The 23861-nt window shown below is 43.9% G+C and overlaps 1 protein-coding gene across 1 annotated transcript in view; it reads left to right on the top strand.

Annotated features, from left to right (window-relative positions):
* Nucleotides 1–23861, top strand: part of syne3 (spectrin repeat containing, nuclear envelope family member 3) — a gene marked incomplete at both ends in the record, with an annotated part of 173310 nt that overhangs the window by 89414 nt on the left and 60035 nt on the right. The window contains 4 exons of the mRNA XM_080751149.1: nucleotides 7621–7764; nucleotides 7921–8055; nucleotides 8595–8756; nucleotides 15052–15224. Of these exons, the coding sequence (XP_080607275.1) occupies nucleotides 7621–7764; nucleotides 7921–8055; nucleotides 8595–8756; nucleotides 15052–15224 (614 nt within the window). The remainder of the gene's footprint in view (nucleotides 1–7620; nucleotides 7765–7920; nucleotides 8056–8594; nucleotides 8757–15051; nucleotides 15225–23861) is intronic.

The following is a 23861-nucleotide window of genomic DNA, read 5'->3' as shown; positions in this document are numbered from 1 at the left end:
CTTATCCTCAGTAAAAGTAGCGTTTTGACCGCAAAAAAGGATTATAGGATCATGTTATAGGCTACCGATATCCACTGGGTGATTTTACATCAGTATTGTTGTCCCCTTGTTAACTTGTATTAGTGCAGGGGTCTTCAACAGGGGGTCCTCAGAGTTACTCTAAGGGGTCCTCTAAATCTTTGTGTGATAGAAAACTTTATATTAACCACTTGAATTCTAGCATCCATATTCTGAGAACTTTGGTCAAAAATAGCAGATCTACAAGCTCACAACACCTCACACTCCAAAGTGTTGTGAGCTTGCAGATTGGCTATTTTCGGCAAATACGTTAGGTGTGGAGGGGAAAAAAGAGCATACTAAGCACAGAGGTTGAGGTACAAAAGGTTGTGGGGGTCCCTGCTTCATCTCTCTCTCAACTAAGGAGTCCTTGATCTGAAAACGTTGAAGACCCCTGTATTAGTGTATTTTTCTTATTGAACTTTTTTTCCCACATGATTCCACAGTAGCTTAAGGTGTCTCCCGAGACTACCCTTCCCCCTCTTCACACCTCATAGCTGGGTCTCTCTTTGCATTGACTCATTTGCTTCAGAACACAACACGCTGTCTATCTGTGTCAAACAACACTGTTAAATGGCTATTTCACTTTAAAAGGCTCATGTCTCACCATAGATATCATGTTTGCTTTTAGTCTCTGAGCACATACACTTTTCTTTATAAACTTTAAGAGAACTTTCAGGTCAACCGTAGCCTATACTCCTATTTTGGTTCAGTTTTGTGAGCTTGTAGATCAGCTGTTTTCACCAGTTTGTTTCCTGGGAAAATGTCTAATTTCCAGAGACTCTGTGGGTTCATTTAGGGGGGTTGACATTTGTACACAGTCAGAGTTAAGGGGAGAGAGACCTTGAAATTTGGAAGTTTGAGAAGCACTACTGTAGAACATAGTTAATAAAAAATGCAGTGCAAATACGACTTTATTATCCATTTTTTGTATAGCCTCCTCTTATCACTTGATTAAAGAAAACATTATTTGATAACTTTTCATTGTGCTCCTAAAATTATTTATATTCTACCAGATGTTTCATGTGCCACTTGTGAAAATACAAAGTGTCAAGACTCGCTTGTAGTCACACCAGTAAATGCAAATACTTGGTAAAACCGGTTTCACTTATGCGCGGGGGAGGGATTGTCCCGGCCTCCCAGAAGGCCAGGACAGAATTGAATCACTGCAGTAAATAGATTTGCCCTCATACCCAGTGGTGGAAAAAGTAATCAAAACATTTTTTTTTACTTCAGTAAAAGTATCAATACTGTAATGTAGAAATACTCTGTTAAAGTATATAATTCAAAATGTACTTGAGCAAAAGTATGAAAGTATTGGCTTCAAAATATACTTAAAGTACCAAAAGTAAAAGTACAAATTGTTTGAAAAAAGCAGAGCTACAAGTTCAAAATGTGTCCCAACGCAACGCATTGTGAGCTTGTAGATCAGCAATTTCGAAATAGCCTAGGTTTAAAATGTGGAAATAGTGGATTAATGTATGTTTCACAATATAATCATATCTGCAAAGTAACTAGTAACTAATTAAAGTAAAACTACAATTGGCTCACAGATGTAGAGCAGTGGTCAGAATTTACTCTTTTTACTAGTCAAAGTATAAAAGTGTAGCTATCTCTCTGTGTACAGTGTGATGATATAGGGCCGGTAGGGGGTCATTCGCTTCCTAAGCCAGGGGTTTTCAACAGAGGGTCCAGGACTCCTATGAGGGTACACTAATCCTGCAACGATGAACCGATAGAGAGAGAAACGTGCATGCGTGCACTGCACTCAGCTGCACTGACCAGATGAGAGAGAGAGAGACGCTGTTTTTTTTTTGGGGGGGGGGGGGTTCTTTTCACGGGTGACGCTCATGTGAATCAGAGGATATCTCTCTCACACACACACACACAAACACACACACTCTTCAAATGGTGCCTGTTGGCGCCGTGCGGCCGACGACAGAACGTTGTGACACAAACAATTACAAAATAATTGGTTCACACAAACACTGTCCCAAAACAACACAAACGTGACATAATAATAATAAGCTAAATATAAGGAAACGAAAAAGACACAACTTTTGTTCACATGTTCAATTGAATTTGTTCTTTATTTGGAAACAAGGCAGTAGGTAACATTTTTCCAATAGCCTTCGTTAACCATTTTTTTTAACCGTTTTAATTAACTTGTTCATAAAGATTTATTAGTTGACCTGGACAAACATTTGATTGTGGTTTAATAATAATAATAATGTAATGCCATCATGGTCATGTAATGTAGGCCTAATGCCTGTAGAAATCCTTCTCCATTCCTCCTCTTCTGGTAAATTTCAACGTCTCAGAAGAACATGTGATAGCGAGGAGGTTTTTGAGAACCAAGCCTCTGACATGACCAATCGCTTTTGCTTTTGTGAAAGGGTCCCTTTCTAATTACAGAGTGAAAGGTCAAGTTAAAATTTCAAACTATTATTTACCACACTGTTTTTCAATACTTTTCGGTAATCATGACATTTTGTGAGAAAACATACGTTTACATTGCCAAAGCAAGTGTCAAAAAATTAAATAAAAACAGTCTATAAGGGAGAACATGGAACATATACAGTAGGACGGTTGGAGGGGGAGCAGCATAGCCGCATCACAGACAGCCAGGATGTGGGGGAGGGCTTTGACGCTGTTTGGGACAAAGCAAAGGTTTATAGTTGAAACACTGATGGAGTGGAGGACTTCTTAAAAAGAGTAAAACAGTACTTGCTTTTAAATAAACGTATGTATTCAAGAGTACATACCAGTACATGCTTTTAAGCTACTTGAAGTACAAATAAAAGTAAAAGTACTCAAGTACATTTACTCAGTTACTGTCCACCGCTGGCTGCAGCTTATCAGCTGTTTCGCCAGCACACAAGTCACTGCAGTGCACTCTTTTGTCCACAGCTAACTAGTAAAATGACCAATCTCTCCCATGCACAGCCCCCACCAGCTCCCCCACAGTTAAAACATGACATTGACAACAATATTGCTACAGTAAATTACAATTAGCCTATTATAGTGAACCTTGCATCATGCAGTACAGTATTTTTTAGTTTTTTAGTACCTACCATTTATTTATCAGGAACGTGTTTCTAGCATTTTTATGCTATATCTATATCTATTCTGCATCTAGCTTGAGGCTCATCTATTCTGCATCTAGCATGAGGCAACATGTTTAACCAGCTCTCTCTGTGTGTGTGTGTGTGTGTGTGTGTGTGTGTGTGTGTGTGTGTGTGTGTGTGTGTGTGTGTGTGTGTGTGTGTGTGTGTGTGTGTGTGTGTGTGTGTGTGTGTGTGTAAACGAAACGGGTATTTCTTACATTGATGCTCCTACATATTATCATGCAAGCACCAGTTAAAGTTACTTTCCATCCCTCATATACTGTATGCACAGTGCACATCCCATAACCCACACACTGCACATAATTTTGGAGCTCATATCTTTGAACGGGTAAGGGCTAGTTATATTTAATTCAAAGGAGCTTTACTGGCATGATAAAATACAATAACAACAGTTCAGTTGAGAATTTTTTTTATTATTTTGGAGGACAGTAGAGAGCTACATACATCACACAGAGTAGACATACAGCCTTTGCATACAGCCAGGATGTGGAGGCGGGCTTTGACGCTGGGTGACGCCCTGCTCACATTGAAAGGGACAAAGCCGACGTGTGATATCGGCCGAGTGCCAGGAATGCAGTTTGGCCAGTTCGGGACGAACTTGTGTAAACGACTGAGTGCTAGGAATTGTCGGCGAAAAATCAATGGGCTCTCATAACTGTACGCTCAAGCCCTCAGGCGCCCCCTATGATCCCGCCCCTGGGTACATGATTATAAATGTTTATAATTGAGAACTGAGAGGTGCAGTAATCAATGATATATAGATGCTGTGAAGTAATGACCACCAAATTGAATTTGTAAATACTAAAGTAAAATACAAATACCTCAACATTGAACTCAAGTAATTCTTAGAACTTAGGTAATACATCATTACACCAACACCAATTACATCAAATGCAAAGAAATAGTAGAATTAGTTGGCTAATCTAAGAAAAACATGGGTAGACACATGTTTTCAAACCAACAAGGAAACAAAGACAGACAAGCGAACAGCAGAGCTTTTCCATAATGAAACATGCCCTCTCTGAAACAGTGGAACTGTTTTTAAGTGCTGGTAATAAGCTCATTGTCATGTGAACTGTTAACTTTATAATTATCCGTTTTAGTCCCATAGCCAGTTTTCAATTATAAACTTCTATAATCATGTTTCATGAAACATTATAGAGTAAGTAAGTCAATTCCATTCAGGGCCGCCAGTGAGATGTAACAGAATTACCCTAGCTGTCAAACATTTTGCTAGGGATGTTGAATTTCAATCTTTGTTAGATATGTTACAAGACACCTTTACGAACACATTGGTGAAGACATTGTATGGTAAGGAATTTATTCCCAGGGTTTTATTAAAATTCCCTGACTATTAGCAAAACAATCGAAAGCTTTGTTTTATTATTATATTTGATATTATCTTGATAAGTTCCTCCCACGCTGAGAAAGGCTTACACCGAAAAGCTATGCAAAAAGTAATGGCACACAATTCAATTTCAATTCAAAGGTGATTTATTGGCTTATTGACATGAGAAAACATATGTTTACATTGCCAAGCAAGAGTTAAAATATAATAAAATCTTAGTTTCTTCATGAAATTATTGGTAATGATTTGAATTTGTGTAGAACAAAAATTACCCAGTGTTTATTTTTAAATGGACCCTTACAAATACAAATGAGACATTTAATTAACATTTAATGAAAAAGTCCTATGCCAAAATGTATTTTTACACCATTTAAAGTATAATTACTCTCTAGTATCTACAGTAGTCTCTTCTGTGGTTCATTTCAATCCCCAGCAAAATAGTTAAACTAATTGCTCTGCTATGCCATCTAGTGTCACTTGACTGTATTGCAGAAGATAAGCTGAAAGGACGGCCTCCTATTTTTAGACACTCCCATCTCCAGAGAGACCGGTGGGTGGCCAGAGGTACCTACAGATACCTGAGGCGACGCTAATTGGTGTAATGTACTGTAGCATGCTCCAAAATAGGCCTGATGGTGGCGCTAGAAGAGGGCCATGTGAGAAATCAATAGCGGAGGTTGTGATTGTGATTTGTAATCCAAGGAGTGTGGGTGCAAAGTTTGGCATCGATAGGGCCAGCGGTGGCAGAGATAAGAGTAGGGGCAAAAGTGTGATGTGACAGACAGACGGACGGTCATACAGCCAGCCGGTGGAGCTTTTCATAGTAACTTACATCATTAAATTTACAGTCATGCGATTTTATTTCAACCTTATTCCACGTAGTCACAAACGACAATGTGAATGGTCACTTAGAACATTTTGCTAGAAATGTCCGGAAGAGTTGAAACGGCACATCTGTAGTCATCAGACGACACGGTGAATGGCAGTGCAAAGAAAGGAGTCCAGAAAGGGAATCCTTGAGGGTTAGAGCGGCTATACGAGTTTGACACAAGTTCCCCGTGTGACTGTGTGCAGGGGCGTCACACCAAATTCTGGGCCCTGGGTACAAGGATTCACTGCGGGACCATGAATGTTAACTATTTTTGAAAAATCGTGAAAATGTGTGCAAGAAACCTATGTCAAGGACCCCCAAGATGACATGTATTTGGCCACGGACCCCGATCTCAAAACATTTCGTTCGAGGGACCCCCCAGAAGAAAAATTCGAGTTAAGGCTCTTTTCCACCGGCAGCGATAACGATGACAATAACGATTTAAAAAAGTGGGTTTTCAATTGAAGTGGATCGGCAGCATCCACCCAACACCGATAAAGACAACGATAGCCGACAACTACATCGTTAGGATCAACAACGATGTGGTTAAGCTGCACCCAATATGGAACTGGGTCTCTGACAAACAGCTCACGATGCAGAGCGGCTGTTAATTGACGCCTCTTCACATTGATGTCCGATAACTTTATCGGACATCAATGTGAATGCATAATTATCGCTGTGATATTTTATGGCTATCGTCATCGTTATCGCTGCCGGTGGAAAAGGGCCTTTAGAAATGTTCGCTTAAAAAATACATTATATTCAAAGATTTTCACACATTTTCACGAGTTTTTCAAAAAATAGCAGATCTACAAGCTCGCAGCGCGGCACTCGGTGCCGCGTTGCGAGCTTGTAGATCTGCTATTTTTCAATAGATAAAGTTATTAGGGCCCCTCACACCTTGGGCCCCGGTAACTCAGTCCCACTTTCCTACCCCTTGTGACGCCCCTGACTGTGTGGATCTGATTGCTTTGTGGAGAGCCTTGGAAACTCTTTATCTCTGTAGTGGCAGAGCTGGGATGAAGAGCTCACTGGCAGGCTTGATAGGAACCCTCTCTGATGATGCGGAATGGAACAGTGTCTGAAGTGTCTGGATGCCCATGGGGGCTCCAAGCAGGCACGTGCAACACATGTATAGACATCAAAGGAGGGGCTTGAGCCCCCGGCCTTTTACCCCCTCTGTTCCATTTTAACACACCGGGTGCCCAGGATTATTCAAGATTGAATCAGCAGTTGCCATGGAAACCCACTTGTTTACCTTGTTTGGGAGCTCCAGGGAAAAATATTTTGAGTACATGTAATCCGAGTATGTCCTGTTTATTTTCGGGATCGTTTTTTTCTTTCACTCAGGACAGAGTAATAACAGTCACAGGCATCGGTGCTTTTGTAAAATGAACGTCATTTAAAAGTTAGATTAGGAGATACATATGTGCAGCAGCAAGGGAACGGATTTCCCGGTCATGTGATACCCCGTTGCATTTCTGGAATTGGAGTGTTTCTCTTCACAGGCGGGTGCCTCGTACAGTCAACTTCAGTTTACTGTAAGACACCCCAAGACGCGTTTAACGCGTTGTGGGCACACAGAGACAACAAAGAGTTTGACACGTTGGCACGTCGTGGATCTCCTATGACAGGGTTCCCCAATCAGTTTTCCCCAAGGGCCGAATCATGTCTAGGGTACCAAGCTGAGGGCCACAACATTGCAGGGGGCGACGGTGGCCTTCCCTCTACTCCAGCGACAGTTCAGATATCGTCGCTGTCGGGTGAAAATCTTGTATGTCCAAAACCGTTCGTTTTGCATTTATCATTTTAAAAATGATTTAAACTAGTGAAAACACCCGAGCACACAACGCCTAGCACTGCCAAGCATGTGCTTGTAGATCTGATGTTTTCACTACTTTTTGGAGACGGCCTTGAATGATGAAGTAGGGCTTTACTTTGCGAAAGAACGTACACGTTCGGAGATACGAGGTTTCCACCTGACAACGACGATATACTAGTGTTGTTGCTGCTCTTATACCACCATTATTACTGGGGTCGGTGGGGGCCTGACAGTAGCCCCCCGCGGGCCGCAAATGGCCCGCGGGCCGCCTATTGGGGAACCTTGTCCTATGAGTTAAAAATGAACTTTTTATGTGGTCGCTGACCCAGATAGCCTTATCCTTCCAGCCACCTGTAAAGAACAAGGCTCTTTTTCTCTGTCTCTCTCTCGTTAGGCGGTGATCTCCAGGACCAAAGACTTTGGCGACGCCCACCAGTCCATCCGCTCCAAGCTGCTGGTCCTCAGGGAGAGGCTGCTGGCCGCCTCCCCCCTCCAGCCTGACATCCTGGCCAAGAAGAGCCAGGCGGACCAGCTCAGGGTGAGCCTTTTCAACACGCTTAACACAAACTTGTCAAAGAGAATGAGTCGTTAACACGGTTAAAATACTTTGGACACACCCTGGGAATGAATGCCTTGTGAGATTAATTCACAACTGCTGGCTAACCGTGTGCCTGTGTGTGTCCCCCCTCCACAGGTGATCCAGAAGGACCTGGAGGACTGCGAGGCTCACATCACAGCCCTGGAGACCCTGGTCTCCTCCAGTCCCTCCAACAGAACCCAGTTTGAGTCTCTGCACGCTGACTGGAAGCTGCTGTACAAGGCAGTCCGGGTAAGAGAGAGAGAGAGAGAGAGCACTGTCTTTTTGTCCGCGCTTGAATCCTTCCAGACCAGGGCAAGAATTCCACGGAGGCCATGAAGGCGAGGGCTGTCAACGATCATGACCTTTTACTTGACCATTCATTATCGCTCAGATACTTGCGACTAACCTATCTACTGCCATAGATGCAATATGATTATTATTATTTTTTTAACGTTATGTGGCCCTCTTCGCTAACCTATGGGTCAACATTTGTTTCCGGAACTCTCTGGACTGTTCGCCCATGCAGGGGATCAGGTGGTTTATTTCTTTCCCCCCCCACTTTCTCACATAGCACTTACCATAGCACTTGCCTACCCTCAATGACCATACATGTCATTTAAATAGAATTTGTTATATATTGGTTTATTGTTTTTGTATACAGTTTCTTTTTTACTGAATAGGTGTGTGGTCTACCTATTGATGTATTGATCTATTGCCTTGCTTATTGTAAGTCGCTCTGGATTAATAATGCGTCTGCCAAATGCCTAAATTGTAAACTGTAATTGTAGGTGAAGGTGAGCGAGAGCGAGGAGAGCATCGGCGAGCACGAGAGCTTCCACGAGAGCCTGCTCAACGTGGAGAAGTGGCTGATGATCATGAAGCAGAAGCTGGAGTCCTACCGCAGTCCCAAGGGGGAGTGGAGCGTCACCAACAGGCAGCATGAAGCCCAGGTTAGCACCACGTAGTCCCCAGGGGGAGTGGAGCGTCATGAAGCCCAGGTTAGCACCACATAGTCCCCAGGGGGAGTGGAGCGTCATGAAGCCCAGGTTAGCACCACATAGTCCCCAGGGGGAGTGGAGCGTCACCAACAGGCATCATGAAGCCCAGGTTAGCACCACATAGTCCCCAGGGGGAGTGGAGCGTCACCAACAGACAGCATGAAGCCCAGGTTAGCACCACATAGTCCCCAGGGGAGTGGAGCGTCATGAAGCCCAGGTTAGCACCACATAGTCCCCAGGGGAGTGGAGCGTCATGAATCCCAGGTTAGCAGCACATAGTCCCCTGGGGAGTGGAGCGTCATGAAGCCCAGGTTAGCACCACGTAGTCCCCAGGGGAGTGGAGCGTCATGAAGCCCAGGTTAGCACCACGTAGTCCCCAGGGGAGTGGAGCGTCATGAAGCCCAGGTTAGCACCACGTAGTCCCCAGGGGAGTGGAGCGTCATGAAGCCCAGGTTAGCACCACGTAGTCCCCAGGGGAGTGGAGCGTCACCAACAGGCAGCATGAAGCCCAGGTTAGCACCACGTAGTCCCCAGGGGGAGTGGAGCATCATGAAGCCCAGGTTAGCACCACATAGTCCCCAGGGGGAGTGGAGCGTCATGAAGCCCAGGTTAGCACCACATAGTCCCCAGGGGGAGTGGAGCGTCACCAACAGACAGCACGAAGCCCAGGTTAGCACCACATAGTCCCCAGGGGGAGTGGAGCATCACCAACAGGCAGCATGAAGCCCAGGTTAGCACCACATAGTCCCCAGGGGAGTGGAGCGTCATGAAGCCCAGGTTAGCACCACATAGTCCCCAGGGGGAGTGGAGCGTCACCAACAGGCAGCATGAAGCCCAGGTTAGCACCACATAGTCCCCAGGGGAGTGGAGCGTCATGAAGCCCAGGTTAGCACCACATAGTCCCCAGGGGGAGTGGAGCGTCACCAACAGGCATCATTAAGCCCATGTTAGCACCACATAGTCCCCAGGGGGAGTGGAGCGTCATGAAGCCCAGGTTAGCACCACATAGTCCCCATGCAGGGGGAGTGGAGTGTCACCAACAGGCAGCATGAAGCCCAGGTTAGCACCACATAGCCCCCAGGGGGAGTGGAGCGTCACCAACAGACAGCACGAAGCCCAGGTTAGCACCACATAGTCCCCATGCAGGGGGAGTGGAGTGTCACCAACAGGCAGCATGAAGCCCAGGTTAGCACCACATAGCCCCCAGGGGGAGTGGAGCGTCATGAAGCCCAGGTTAGCACCACATAATAGTCCCCAGGGGAGTGGAGCGTCACCAACAGGCAGCATGAAGCCCAGGTTAGCACCACATAGTCCCCATACAGGGGGAGTGGGTGTCACCAACAGACAGCATGAAGCCCAGGTTTATTTGGCAAAATCTCGATATTCCGAGGTTGTTTCAACATCCCAGTAGTCTGACTCTGGATAGGGTTAGGTTTAGGGTTTAGGCTTAGGGTTAGCATTCACCATTGTCGGCAGGTTAGTGTTCACCAGCGCCGGCAGGTTAGCGTTCACCAGCGTCGGCATGTTAGCGTTCACCAGCGTCGGCAGGTTAGCCACTGACTACTGGTACCTCGAAACAACGGGACCTCGGAATAGCGCTATGCGCCTGGTTCGTGTGTGTGTGAGCAGTGGTGGAAAAAGTACTCACATAACACAATAAATGATCGTGAAATTGTTCTCCGTCATGCACTGGGATCAATTGACCTTTTATTTACTGAGCTGCATAACTGGTACCATTTAAACTCGGAAAAAAATACACAAAGCAACATTTCCTTCAACTCAGACATAAAAGGTTACTCAAAACAGCATTCTCCTATTGATTCGAACATCTAAAAAATATAAAAAGACTTCCCATTATCTTCCACCTACCCACTGCAATTTCCCTGCATCGATTTAACCAACCACCTTGTGGTTTCATGAAGTTGTGAAGTGGTGTAAAGTAACATTTATTCAAGTACTGTACTTAAGTACCATTTTAAGGTATTTTTACCTAACTTGAGTATTTCCAATTTTCACTACTTTTACTCCACTACATCTCAGAGGCAAATGTCGTACTTTCCACTCCACCACAGATGTTTACACATTTCATACAAATGAAATGGGACTTTCTGCATAATGAGCACTTTTTACTTTTCCTACTTTTAAGTACACTTTGAAACCAATACTTTTGTACTTTTACTTTTGAGTTTCCGGGGCTTTTACTAATAACAGAGTGTTTCGACATTGCAGTATTGATACTTTTACTTACAGTAAGTACAATGTGAGTACTTTTTTCCCCACCACTGACTAAAGCTGTGTGTCTCCCATGCAGGGGTGTCACACCAAATTCTGGGCCCTGGGTACAAGGATTCACTGCGGGCCCCAACATGAATGTTCTTCATAGGGGAGGGGGTTTAACCCATTTAGACCGGGAACGCATTATTACGCATTATTACGCATTATTACGCATTATTGTGCTTTAACTATTGAAAAATGGCAGATATAGCGAGGCAGATAAAGTGCATATTACAGGTGAATCGTTCACTTGCGGATACAAGCACCAAAATTGGCACACATACTCCTTAGGCATTGCTCTTTTCAGAAAACCATCTGGCCAAAAAAAAAATCAAGATGGCGGCCAATTTTCATGATGGCCGCCGTTGAATATACAGTAATCTTGCATTCCGCAATAAAATCCCATAGACTTGTCCTATTTGAATGATTTTGGTGTCAAATCATACATTTATCACTATGTAGAATCCAAATTTGGACCCATGGACTTACTCAATGGCTTCCTTGTACCATATATCAGTCCCGTAATCCTAATATTCTGCTAAATTAGAGGTTTGTGTTATGTCTGACTCGGGTAAAATGGGTGGTAGTGTATATCTTAGTATTGTTAGAGGTTTATAGTGTGTATGTGTATGTGTGTGTGTGTGTGTGTGGGGGGGGGGGGGGGGGGGGGGTTGGTAATGTAGTAATGTAGTAACTCAACTGAGCGGATTTCAATGCACAGCGGCTGACGCGGCAAAAATGCATGGTAGATATAATAGCACCGTGGGATCACTCTTTGTCTAGTCTCTATTCTTCGACCTTTTCGACTTGGGTAACCCTGCCAGGAGTACAAGACTCCTGCCGACATAGCTCTGGGGGTCATGGAGACACGCAAACTGCCTCGCCACGATAAGGTGATGATCCCGTCGAGGCAGGAGGTAGTTTTTTGTCTTTTCTTTTTTTTAGTTTTTTTTTTTAGTTTTTTTTATCTAGGGCCTAGGCAGTATAGTACAATAGTATAGTAGGCCTAGACTACAACGCTTCTAAACCTCGACCAAAGCGGTAGCATTTGCATCGACTGCAGCATTCCAACTTGCATCCACACTTGGTCAGCTGCTGGCAACTCTCTGCAATGGGTGGGAGCTCAGTCCAATCAATCTGCCACAGATCTCCTTTCTTGGTCCAGCCCCACTTGTCAGGAGTCTGCATTTCTGGTTGACATACTGTTGACTAACTCCAGATGCAGGCCGCTTGATAGGAAGCGCGCTTCACATGTTGCTTCAGTGCTGCTTGCGTTGGAGGATTGGCTTCGTATGGCCTCTGCTTCCGAGCAAACAAGTCTCACCTTGCATCATTGACACCTTCAGCTGTGCTGGATCGGTCGTACATCATGACCACAAACTTCTCCAAGGTTTTCATGTCTTCATCATCCACTACAGGTGGGTAATGGCTGAGTTTGCTGAAGACACCGGAAGCCTCATCACAAACATTCCAGGTTTGCCACGCAGACTTCTTCCCCTTTCTGCGGAATGCTGAAACAACATCGCAGCCAGTGAAGGCATGGAAGAAGAGCATCCCTTTGCTCTTTTCTGCAAGAGTGCAACACAGGTCATGAACAGGAATCCACTTTAAGTTCTGTCTTTGGCCAAAGGCAACCCACAACTGCTGCAGACCGAGCTCCTGAAGTGCCTGCAGAACACTGACTGATGACCTTGCTGCCTGCTTCTGTGGCATGCCTGGCATGCACAAAGATCCGTGTGTCCGCTTCTTCGTGACTGCATGGTGCCACCCCAGCCAGATTGATAGTGCTGTTGCTGAGAGCATCTTCTTCCTTGGTCACAATGACCACATGTGGTGAGGCCACACATGCTATCTTATCAGCCAGAAAGTTGAATGGGGTGGCACCATGCAGTCATGAAGAAGCGGACACACAGATCTTTGTGCATGCCAGGCATGCCACAGAAGCAGGCAGCAAGGTCATCATGGTCAAAGCCAACGACACAGATGTTGTTGTCATCGCAGTCAGTGTTCTGCAGGCACTTCAGGAGCTCGGTCTGCAGCAGTTGTGGGTTGCCTTTGGCCAAAGACAGAATTTAAAGTGGATTCCTGTTCATGACCTGTGTTGCACTCTTGCAGAAGGGATGCTCTTCTTCCATGCCTTCACTGGCTGCGATGTTGTTTCAGCATTCCGCGGAAAGGGGAAGAAGTCTGCGTGGCAAACCTGGAATGTTTGTGATGAGGCTTCCGGTGTCTTCAGCAAACTCAGCCATTACCCACCTGTAGTGGATGATGAAGACCTGAAAACCTTGGAGAGGTTTGTGGTCATGATGTACGACCGATCCAGCACAGCTGAAGGTGTCAATGATGCGAGGTTGGACTTGTTTGCTCGGAAGCAGAGGCCATACGAAGCCATTCCTCCAACGCAAGCAGCACTGAAGCAACATGTGAAGCGCGCTTCCTATCAAGCGGCCTGCATCTGGAGTCAGTCAACAGTATGTCAACCAGAAATGCAGACTCCTGACAAGTGGGGCTGGACCAAGAAAGGAGATCTGTGGCAGATTGATTGGACTGAGCTCCCACCCATTGCAGAGAGTTGCCAGCAGCTGACCAAGTGTGGATGCAAGTTGGAATGCTGCAGTCGATGCAAATGCTACCGTTTTTGGTCTGACCTGCACGGCACTGTGCAGCTGCAGGTGCAAGGTTTAGAAGCGTTGTAGTCTAGGCCTACTATACTATTGTACTATACTGCCTAGGCCCTAGATAGAAAAAAAAAAAAAAAAAAAAAACTTAAAAAAAAGAAAAGACAAAAAAAAAACTACCTCCTGCCTCGACGGGATCATCACCTTATCGTGGTGAGGCAGTTTGCGTGTCTCCATGACCCCCAGAGCTATGTCGGCAGGAGTCTTGTACTCCTGGCAGGGTTACCCAAGTCGAAAAGGTCGAAGAATAGAGACTAGACAAAGAGTGATCCCACGGCGCTATTATATCTACCATGCATTTTAGCCGCGTCAGCCGCTGTGCATTGAAATCCGCTCTGTTGAGTTACTACATTACTATATTACCCCCCCCCCCACACACACACACACACACACACACACATACACATACACACTATAAACCTCTAACAATACTAAGATATACACTACCACCCATTTTACCCGAGTCAGACATAACACAAACCTCTAATCTAGCAGAATATTGGGATTCCAGGACTGATATATGGTACAAGGAAGCCAGTGAGTAAGTCCATGGGTCCAAATTTGGATTCTACATAGTGAAAAATGTATGATTTGATACCAAGATCATTCAAATAGGACAGGTCTATGGTATTTTACTGCGGAATGCAAGATTACTGTATATTCAATGGCGGCCATCTTGAAAAATGGCCGCCATCTTGAAATTTTATTTGGCCAGATGGTTTTATGAAAAGAGCAATCCCTAAGGAGTATGTGTGCCAATTTTGGTGCTTGTATCCGCAAGTGAACGATTATTTCTGTTATCTGCCCGGCTAATATACAAGCTCAGCTTGTAGATCTGCTATTTTTGAAAAATCGTGTTTTTTTTTTGTGTGAAAAACCTATGTTTCTATGTCAGTGGTGCTCAAACCTTCTCATGTGAAGGACCCCCAAAATTATATGTATTTGGCCACGGACCGTCGGACCCCCACCTCAAAATATTTAATTCCAGGGACGCCCCCTAAAGCAAAATTTGAGTTACAAATGTCTGCTTAAAAAAATACATATATTCAAAGATTTGCACACATTTTCACGACTTTTCAAAAATAGCAGATCTACAAGCTCGCAGCGCGGCACTCGGTGCCGCGCTGTGAGCTATCTGCTATTTTTCAATAGCTAAAGTATAAAATAATTAAGACCCCCCCCCCCCCCCCCCCCCCCTCTTGGGCCCTAGTAACTCAGTCCCCCCTTGTGACGGCCCTGATCCCATGCTCCAGAGGGCAGCACTGACTAATAGCTGTGTGTATCCCATGCTTCAGAGGGCGCTGGGCGAGTTCCCAGAGAAGGAGCTGCAGCTGCACCAGACGGAGGCGCAGGGCCAGGGGGTCCTGGAGCGCACGTCGGAGGAGGGCCGCGTGCACATCGTGCGGGACATGAAGCGCCTGAGGGCGTCCTGGCTGGCCCTGCACGACCTCAGCCTCAACATCTACAGGTACCGTACCGTACGCAAGCAACACTCCCACCACCCTCCTTGCCCCAAAACAATGACTTAGGCTGTGGTACCTGGGGATTCCCATTCCGCCAATGTATATACATGGGAATGGAGTTAGTCTCACGTAGCCAGACAGCTTTCCCACAATCTCCGAATGCTACTGTATATAGAGTCTGGAACGGCAGCTCCCGAACGGCGAGTATATCGGAAGTAGCCACTGCTGCACGGAACTGTTGTCCCCTGGAAAACATAACAGAAGCACACTCGCACAGACAGAGTCATTCGAGCGGCATATTCTTGTAATGGGTGTATAGTTTAAGAATACATTTGAAAACATCATGGAAGTAACACTAACAACACCAGAGAAAGACAAAATAACGCCCCCAAAAATATTGAAAGGAGACATAACGCTTCCAGTAGGACATGTTATTGCTACTGCACCAAGGGAACGGTTGCGTCCGCTCTATCTCGCACTCATCGTTTCTATTTCCGTGCCACTGTACTGCTCTTGTCTTTGTTTTTTGTTTTTTCCCTCTTATCTATCTTTCTTACGTCTCTGTAACTTTGTAAATAACTGTATACTGCTGTGCTACTACTGGACAACTAAATTTCCCCCTTGGGATAATAAAGGTATCTATCTATCTATCTATGCCGGGAGCATTTGCAAATCGCGGAGGCAACAGTCTGGCCACGTGAGACTAGAATGGAGTAGTGTCATGCCATGTCCAATCGGGCAAGTCGAAGGCGGAACGGGGAGGGTCCTGGGAGTGAGTGACAGGTGTGTCTCGTCACAGGCTTGGGGACAGAATGCGCTCTGTGTTTTTAGTCAGACGCGCACACAAATAATTTATCAGCTTGCAACCGTACTTTGGTGTGACCACAGCCGTATTCCTCTTTGCAGGCAAGAACAGATGGCCTTGAATTCAGTGGTTTTAAAGAAAAAGTATGCGCATGCTTTACTAAAGTAAAAGTATCGTATCAATACTGCAATTTAGAAATACATTACTCAGAAGTCTGGAATTACAGTATAAAAGTAGTACAAAAGTATTAGTATCAAAATGTACTTAGACTACCAAAAGTAGAAAGTACTCGTTATGCACAATGTCCCATTTCACAAGCTTTCAAATGTATAAAATGTTTAAAAAATCCATACATTCATACATTGTGAGCTTTTAGATCGGCTATTTTGAAATGGCCGAAATGTATATACTGTAGAGCTGAAGTGGGTAATAATACGCTTTGTTACCACATTTTAAAATAATTATCACAATCTAAAAATGTGTTTTCAAATAATGGTAGTGGAGTAGAAATATAACATTTGAGATGTAGTGGAGTAGAAGTACAAGTACAAAACACTGGAAATATCTCAGTGAAGTAAAATAATCCTCAAAACTACCCACCAGGCAAAACAGGTGGTTTTACAAAGACTGGGACTTACGTACATTACACACGCTCATGCACGCGCGCGCGCGCACGCGCACACACACACACACACACACACACACACACACACACACACTGCATCTCAGGTGCCTATTCTGCTCTGCCCAAGCTTGTTGAAGAATAAACACAAGGACGCAGACAAATTGGTTCCGACGCGTGTCGATCGACTGAACAAGAATTGTTTGTTCTTTGACTACAAATGTCAATTCACATGCATATGGATATTCAATGCAAGCACACCATTTCAGTGTTCACGCGTGTAGATTGCATTTTACGCGTGTCTCAAATCATATCTACAAGCTCTGGCGTTTTGCAACATATCTATACATACTATCATTTTGATTACCTTTCCTTAACCCTTGGAGTGAAGCAGTGATGGAAAGAAAATCACACACCAGTGTGAACAGAGCGGTGGTGTCCATTTAATTTCAAGGGTGTGTGTTCAAAATGCACTTGAGTAAAAGTACAAAAGTATCGTCATGGAAAATATAAAATATCAAAATACCAAAAAGTATTAGCAATCATAGTGCAGAATGTCCCGTTTCACAAGTTCAAAATCTATAACATTTGTTTATAAAATCTACAGTATCTGCTATTTTCAAATGGACGAAATATATCGTCGTTGTCGGGTGGAAACCTTGTATCTCCATAACCGTTCGTTTTGTATTTATCATTTTAAAAACGATCTAAACTAGTGAAAACAGCCGATCTACAAGCACACAGGCGTTGTGTGCTTGTTGATCTGCTGTTTTCACTAGTTTTGTGCGACGGTCTTGTATTATGAAGCAGGGCTTTACTTCATGAAAAAACATACACATTTGAAACTTGGAGATACAAGGTTTCTGGTCGACAGTGACGATATGCTACATGCGGCTGAAATGGTTAATGCATGTTTTGTAATCATAATCAAAATTGACAAAGTAACTAGTTAAGCAATATTACACGAGAGGGTGTGCATTATCGCGGTTATTTGGCCCGACAACCTTGCTGCAGGAACGAGCCGCAGGCGAGTTCCGTAGGCAGGGCTGAAGGGACAAATAACCGTGATACGGCAGACCCTCGAGTGTAATATTGCGATTATACAACTGTTGCCCTTAAAAAAACATGTCAACTTCATTTCATTGATACGATAGGAATTTGTTATTTTTAAGGTTGGGACTTTAACTGATTAATTGCGATTAATTAATTACAGAAATTTAACGCGATTAAAAAAATTAACGCATTTTAATCGCACTTAGTTTTTGCACCACAGAACCTTCAGTTTCGGGCATACTGATCATAGCGATGCACCAACCAAGAAGAGACAACAAACGCAAAGGGAGAAGTAGCCGATCAGAGCGCTTTGCTTGGCCCAGTGGATGCGAAATTTAGATTTAAAAAACTCACTCGTTCAACAAAATGTGTTTTACTTGAAAAAAATAATGCTTCTCAGGTCAAATATCGACGTGCGATTAAAATGCGATTAATTGCGATTAATTAATCACAGAGCCTGTAATTAATTAGATTAAAATTTTTAATCGCATCCCAGCCCTAGTTATTTTTTAATGCCTCATTTAGCTACTATGTCCCTGAACTTCACATGAAAACCGCTAGCCTAGCCGCCTAGCATAGTGTGGGGAGAGAGGCGCGCTTGCTCTCTTTCGTGACAAACGCAGCTGATTTCTTTATTTGATGAGACCGTGCAGTAGTGCTCATTACCTGCACGGTTGGAGAACGCAGCTGATTTCTTTATTTGATGAGACCGTGCAGTAGTGCTCATTACCTGCACGGTTGGAGAACGTGTTTTCCATTGAGAGCCCGATTACCTGTTGTATAATAACTAATATAAGGTTTTCATACTATCTTTAGTGTAGTAAAAGTAGATTTGCCTCTGAGATGTAGTGAAGTACAAGTACAGAAAATTGGAAATGGAAAAGTAAAAATAACTCAGAATTGTACTCAAGTACTTACTGTAGTTACTTTCCACCAATTGAGGGAAAGAATATTCATGTAGATACAGGCCGACCTGAGACGCACACTCCTGTGGCGCCGCACAATTGTCATCCTATGAATACCGAGCGCCCAATCCAAGGGACAACAACGACTATATTGTTTTTGCAGCAACACAAGATTCATGCATTTCAAACATGTCAAGCAAGACGGAAAGCATAATACCAACAGCATTCATGTTGTCTGTGCTGTTCAGACAAACAAGGATGAGTTTCTCTGCCTTTCATTCCTGCTAACCCTGAACCACAGTGATGTTGAGGACCACCACACACACACACACACACACACACACACACACACACACACACAACCGTGGAGGGAGAACATAGCCTGGCAGACTAATGTCACTCTGTTGTTTCAGCACGACCTCGCCCTAACCGCCCAAAATGTTGAAAGAGCCATATTGGACCAAAAAATAAAAATAAAAATCTGTCTGGAGCCGCAAAACATTATAAAAGCCTTATATATCGTTGTTGTCGGGTGGAAACCTTGTATGTCCAAAACTTCTTTTTGTATTTATCATTTAAAAAATGAACTAAACTAGTGAAAACAGCAGATCTACAAGCACACAACGCCTCGCAGGGCGAGGCGTTGTGTGCTTGTAGATCTGCTGTTTTCACTACTTTTGTGCGTCAGACTTGTATGATGAAGCAGGGCTTTACTTTGCGGGGAAAAAAAAAACATACAAATTTGAAACTTGGAGACTTGGTGACAATTTACTTTTTTCCTAATGGCCGGCCTGGACCGGCCGGGAATGAACCGGCCGTTCGGGAGTTGTCCCGCTTTTCCCAATGACCAGCACGTCCCTGCACACACCCAAAACCGTGGAGGGAGACCATAGCCTGGCAGACTAACGTCACTCTGCTGTTTCAGCGCGACCTCGCCCTAACGCTTCTCGCCCTTAGGGCATCTTACTGTCTCTGTTGACAAAGGGCCAAGACGGAATGTCTGTCCCTGCTGGGGAGGTAGGTCTCCTATCTGTCTGTCTGTCTGTCTGTCTCCAGGATAATGCAAAAACTACCAGACCAAATTACACAAATCTTGGAGGAGTGAGCATTGGCCCACTTGCTATATCATTTTCAAACGGGGGTCCACTGCCAAATATATCTTACTATAAATGCGAGAAATCTCTGTCTGCGTGTGTGTGTGTGTGTGTATGTAATCCGCGTATCTTGAGAACCGTTCGTCCCACCGGCTTCAGATTCGGCATGCGTTCCCCGCCGCGGAGTGCAGTGCCGGGCCTCGACCCGACCCGGCCCGACGCGCGGTTTTCCCGAACCGGCGCGAAACGTTCGGAATCTCCTTATGCGGAGCTGATTGTTGACATCAGGCTGTTCCGGAGGATATCGGCGCAAGCGCTGACTCATTGTGACATCACATCATAAAAGGCTCTGAGATCACGTACGCCACATGAGTCAACTAAAAATGCCATGTTTACTTATTGAATGAGTCAACAAAAAATGCCATGGTTAAGTATTGAATGTCATCAGTATGACGTGTTCTGATGTTCATATATGGGCTTAAATGGACACAGGCAAACATATGGCCTGTGTCTGTGTCCATATATGACAACACGTATAATGGGGTTTGCATTAAAGGGGGAACCGGCACTGTGTCTGCAACACAGTCAGACAGATACAGATAACTCCATATATGGGCATAAAATGGATGTAGACAGACAGATATCTCCATATATGGGCATAAATAGACATACGCAAACAGATGGTCAACAGGTATAATGGGGTTTGCATTAAAGGGCGGGGCATTCATTCCCTATTTACATTGTTCCCGAGTTGGCCAGGTCTCTCTGGATTTAGAAGACAATCTGCCTCAGGTGCCAAGTCACTTAAACGCTGCATAATATTCACATTGTGGTTGTGTGTGGGTGTAATCATGACAGTCTAGCGACTTCAACCCCTCTTCCTTAGTTGACTGGGATCCACCAGGGCTCTGTACTAGTCTGGCTGGATCTAAATTCCAAATACTATGACATCGCACAATTACATCATGTACTGGTCTTTAAAAGTAAACATCCAATAAACCAAAAGTCATTCAACAACTATTCCTACTAATTTAAACTGTCATTTAACAACATATCCTGTAAATTGCACTGTGTCACGTTGGTGCTGGAGTGTGAAATGTTTCACTGGACGACACATCTGAAAGGAGGACCTAAGAAATCCAACCATGCTGCTGTGGTAGTCGGACACAAGCTGTACTCATTTGGAGGAGACTACAGCCACCTGAACAACAAGGACCAGATTGAAGTCCTCATCTTCAACACAGTGTCTTTGCGTTGGAAGATGTTGCCCCCAGTGACAAATGGAAGAGGACAACGTCCCATTGAGGTTCCCTCCAGGCTCCATGGCCACACAGCTGTGCTGGTAGAAGAAGTAGTCTACATCTGGGGAGGACTTTACTGCAGTGTTCTTTATGCCTTTGATGTCAACACCCACAGCTGGTTCAAACCCAATATTTCTGGGTTTATTCCAGAAGCAAGAATGTACCACTCCACCTGCGTCCTGGAGAATGTCATTTATGTGTATGGCGGATACACCCGGGCTGGAGATACTAATGACATCTACAAGTTGGACACCACCATAATGGCCTGGTCTTTAATTAACACCCGAGGACTTCCTCCACCACCTTCTTCATACGGTCACACTGCCACCATCATCGGGACAAAGATGTTTGTATTTGGGGTCTGGGTGGGCCAGAGCGGCCAGGTCACAGTGTTTGACACAGAGACAAAGTGCTGGCTGAACAAGCCTTCTGGACACCTTTTCCCAGAAACACGTTCACGTCATTCAGCCTTTGCCTACAATGGAGAGCTGTACGTATTCGGTGGATGGTATGTGAATCAGTACTACTTCAATGATCTGTGGAAATACAGTCCAGAGACCTTTTCCTGGAAGCAGGTTAAGCCCAAGGGGAAAGTCCCGTGTAGGATGTATGGGATGAGCTGTTGCATGGTGGGAGATCATATTATCATCCATGGAGGAAACAAAGGAAACCACCACCTGTACGTCCTAGACTTAAATCCCAGCCTGAAGACGTTATGCAAGCTAGCAGTCACTCAGCATGGTCTAGCGCAGTCTGACCTCCCACGTGACATCAGTTGGGAACTGTCAACCATGACTACCAACAGTAACAAAACAAAATGACAGCCACTTACACACACACAAAAACAAACAACCATAGTCTAAATTTTGCCAAATCGTCCCGCTAGCTAGTCACAGCACGTCCTGTACAAAACAAACTTTGAGCTGTTTGTGCCAAGATGTCGGCCATATCTAGGCCCGATGTAGGCCAGATGTAGGCCATATCTAGGCCAGATGTAGGCCATATCTAGGCCATATCTAGGCCGTGCTTCTTGATTTTTTCACTAGCATAAATGCACGATGCAATACTACCTTTTAGTCCGTAATGTATCTTAAAATATTACATGCAATCAGTATATTGTAGATAATATTTAAATCAATATCAACAATAGACTGAGATATGTTATGTGTTCTCTTGTCTACACTAGCACTGCTCAGGGTGTACAGGTACGGTATAGTGTTGTGTATTGTGTGTTGCACAGACTGTGGAACCTGGATTTTCCCCGCTGGATCAATAAGTCTGTTATCTCATTGAATGCAAACTCTTTTAACTGCTGGTTCTTTTTTTATAATACAGTGAATAAAGAGTATTTACTTGTGACACAAAAATATTGGTTTGGAAACGGTGTTCTAAATACACATCACGATACTGGCCATGATATTGCCATGATACTTACCATGATGCTGTCATGAGTATCATGTTAAGTATCTGACCTTATCGTGGCCATGTTACTGACCATGACACTGACCGTATCGTGGTCATGTTACTGACATGACACTGGCCGCATACTGACCATGATAAATAATTTGAGACGTTATTATCGGTTGCTACATTTGTCAACAGAGGTAATACATGACAATGTAAGACTTTTCTCCACAATTATTATGAACTTGTATTGCATTATGTGAGGCTACGTGTGAGACCTGCTGTGTATGTATATATATATATATATATATATATATATATATATATATATATATATATATATTTTTTTTTATTTTTTTTATTTTACTATATCTACTGCATAGTACTGTGTTCTATCCGTCTGCCATTCAATGTTATATGAGATACTCCAATGGTTTCCTATGGAAATAAGCATAGTCTTTTCTAGGATCTCCTTTTAGTTGACCAGTGAACTGTACCGTCATGAAACTGTACCTTTTCCTATGCAAAACTTCTAATAAAGTCTTCAATCAATCAATCAATAGTTATTTAATGCTAAAATCCACGGAACCGATTAATAACTTTAGGACCGATACATCGACCGATTCATGCAGGCGCTATTTTGACCGATCCGGGTAAACGCACATCGATGCACTGGCATCGTTAATGTGGAAACCGATAACCGATTCATATCGATCAGTGTTGTTTTTGACAGCAAATTTTGATTTAGTTTTAGTCATAGTCTTTTGAATAAAATGTTATTCAGTTTTAATCATAATTTAGTCAACTGAAAAGTGTTAGTTTTAAGGTGGTTGCACACTGCTGCGTTTTTCGTTGCGAAATGCGTTTTTCAGGGCAAGGAGAGAGAGAGAGATAGAGAGAGCAAGGGACCGAGTGGTGTGCGAAACGGGCGGCAGTGTGCAAACGTGACTGACATAACGTGAGGTTGATTTTTTATTTGCGTGCTCCGAAATTCACTCCGATATTCGGCCCGAAAAACGCAGCAGTGTGCAACCACCTTTAGTCTAATTTTATTCGACTAAATATAAGATTTTAGTTGACTAAATCTACAGTTGATTTAGTCAACTAAAATGTATTTTGGCAGCCCTTGATGGCATTGTAATGACTGATTTTACACTTTGTTGCGTACTGAAAATAGCCGATCTACAAGCTTACAACGCGTCACTCTGCGACGCGTTGTGAGCTTGTAGATCTGCTATTTTCAGCACGCAAGACCTGATAGCAACCAAACATAAAATTACTTTCTCTGCCACTAGTCCCTCCCTAACGTTTTAGTCTAGTTTTTATTTTGTTGACGAAATTGTCAATATATTTAGTCTTAGTTTTAGTCATCACAGCTTAGTTTTTATTTTGTTTTTATTTAGTTTTCGTCAGTGAAAAAAAACGCAGTCGACAAACATTTTTTGTTATAGTCATAGT

This window comes from Nannobrachium achirus, assembly GCF_963921795.1.
Source record: "Nannobrachium achirus genome assembly, chromosome: 20".
NCBI classification, from domain to species: domain Eukaryota; kingdom Metazoa; phylum Chordata; class Actinopteri; order Myctophiformes; family Myctophidae; genus Nannobrachium; species Nannobrachium achirus.
This window is presented reverse-complemented; position numbering and strand designations above follow the sequence as displayed.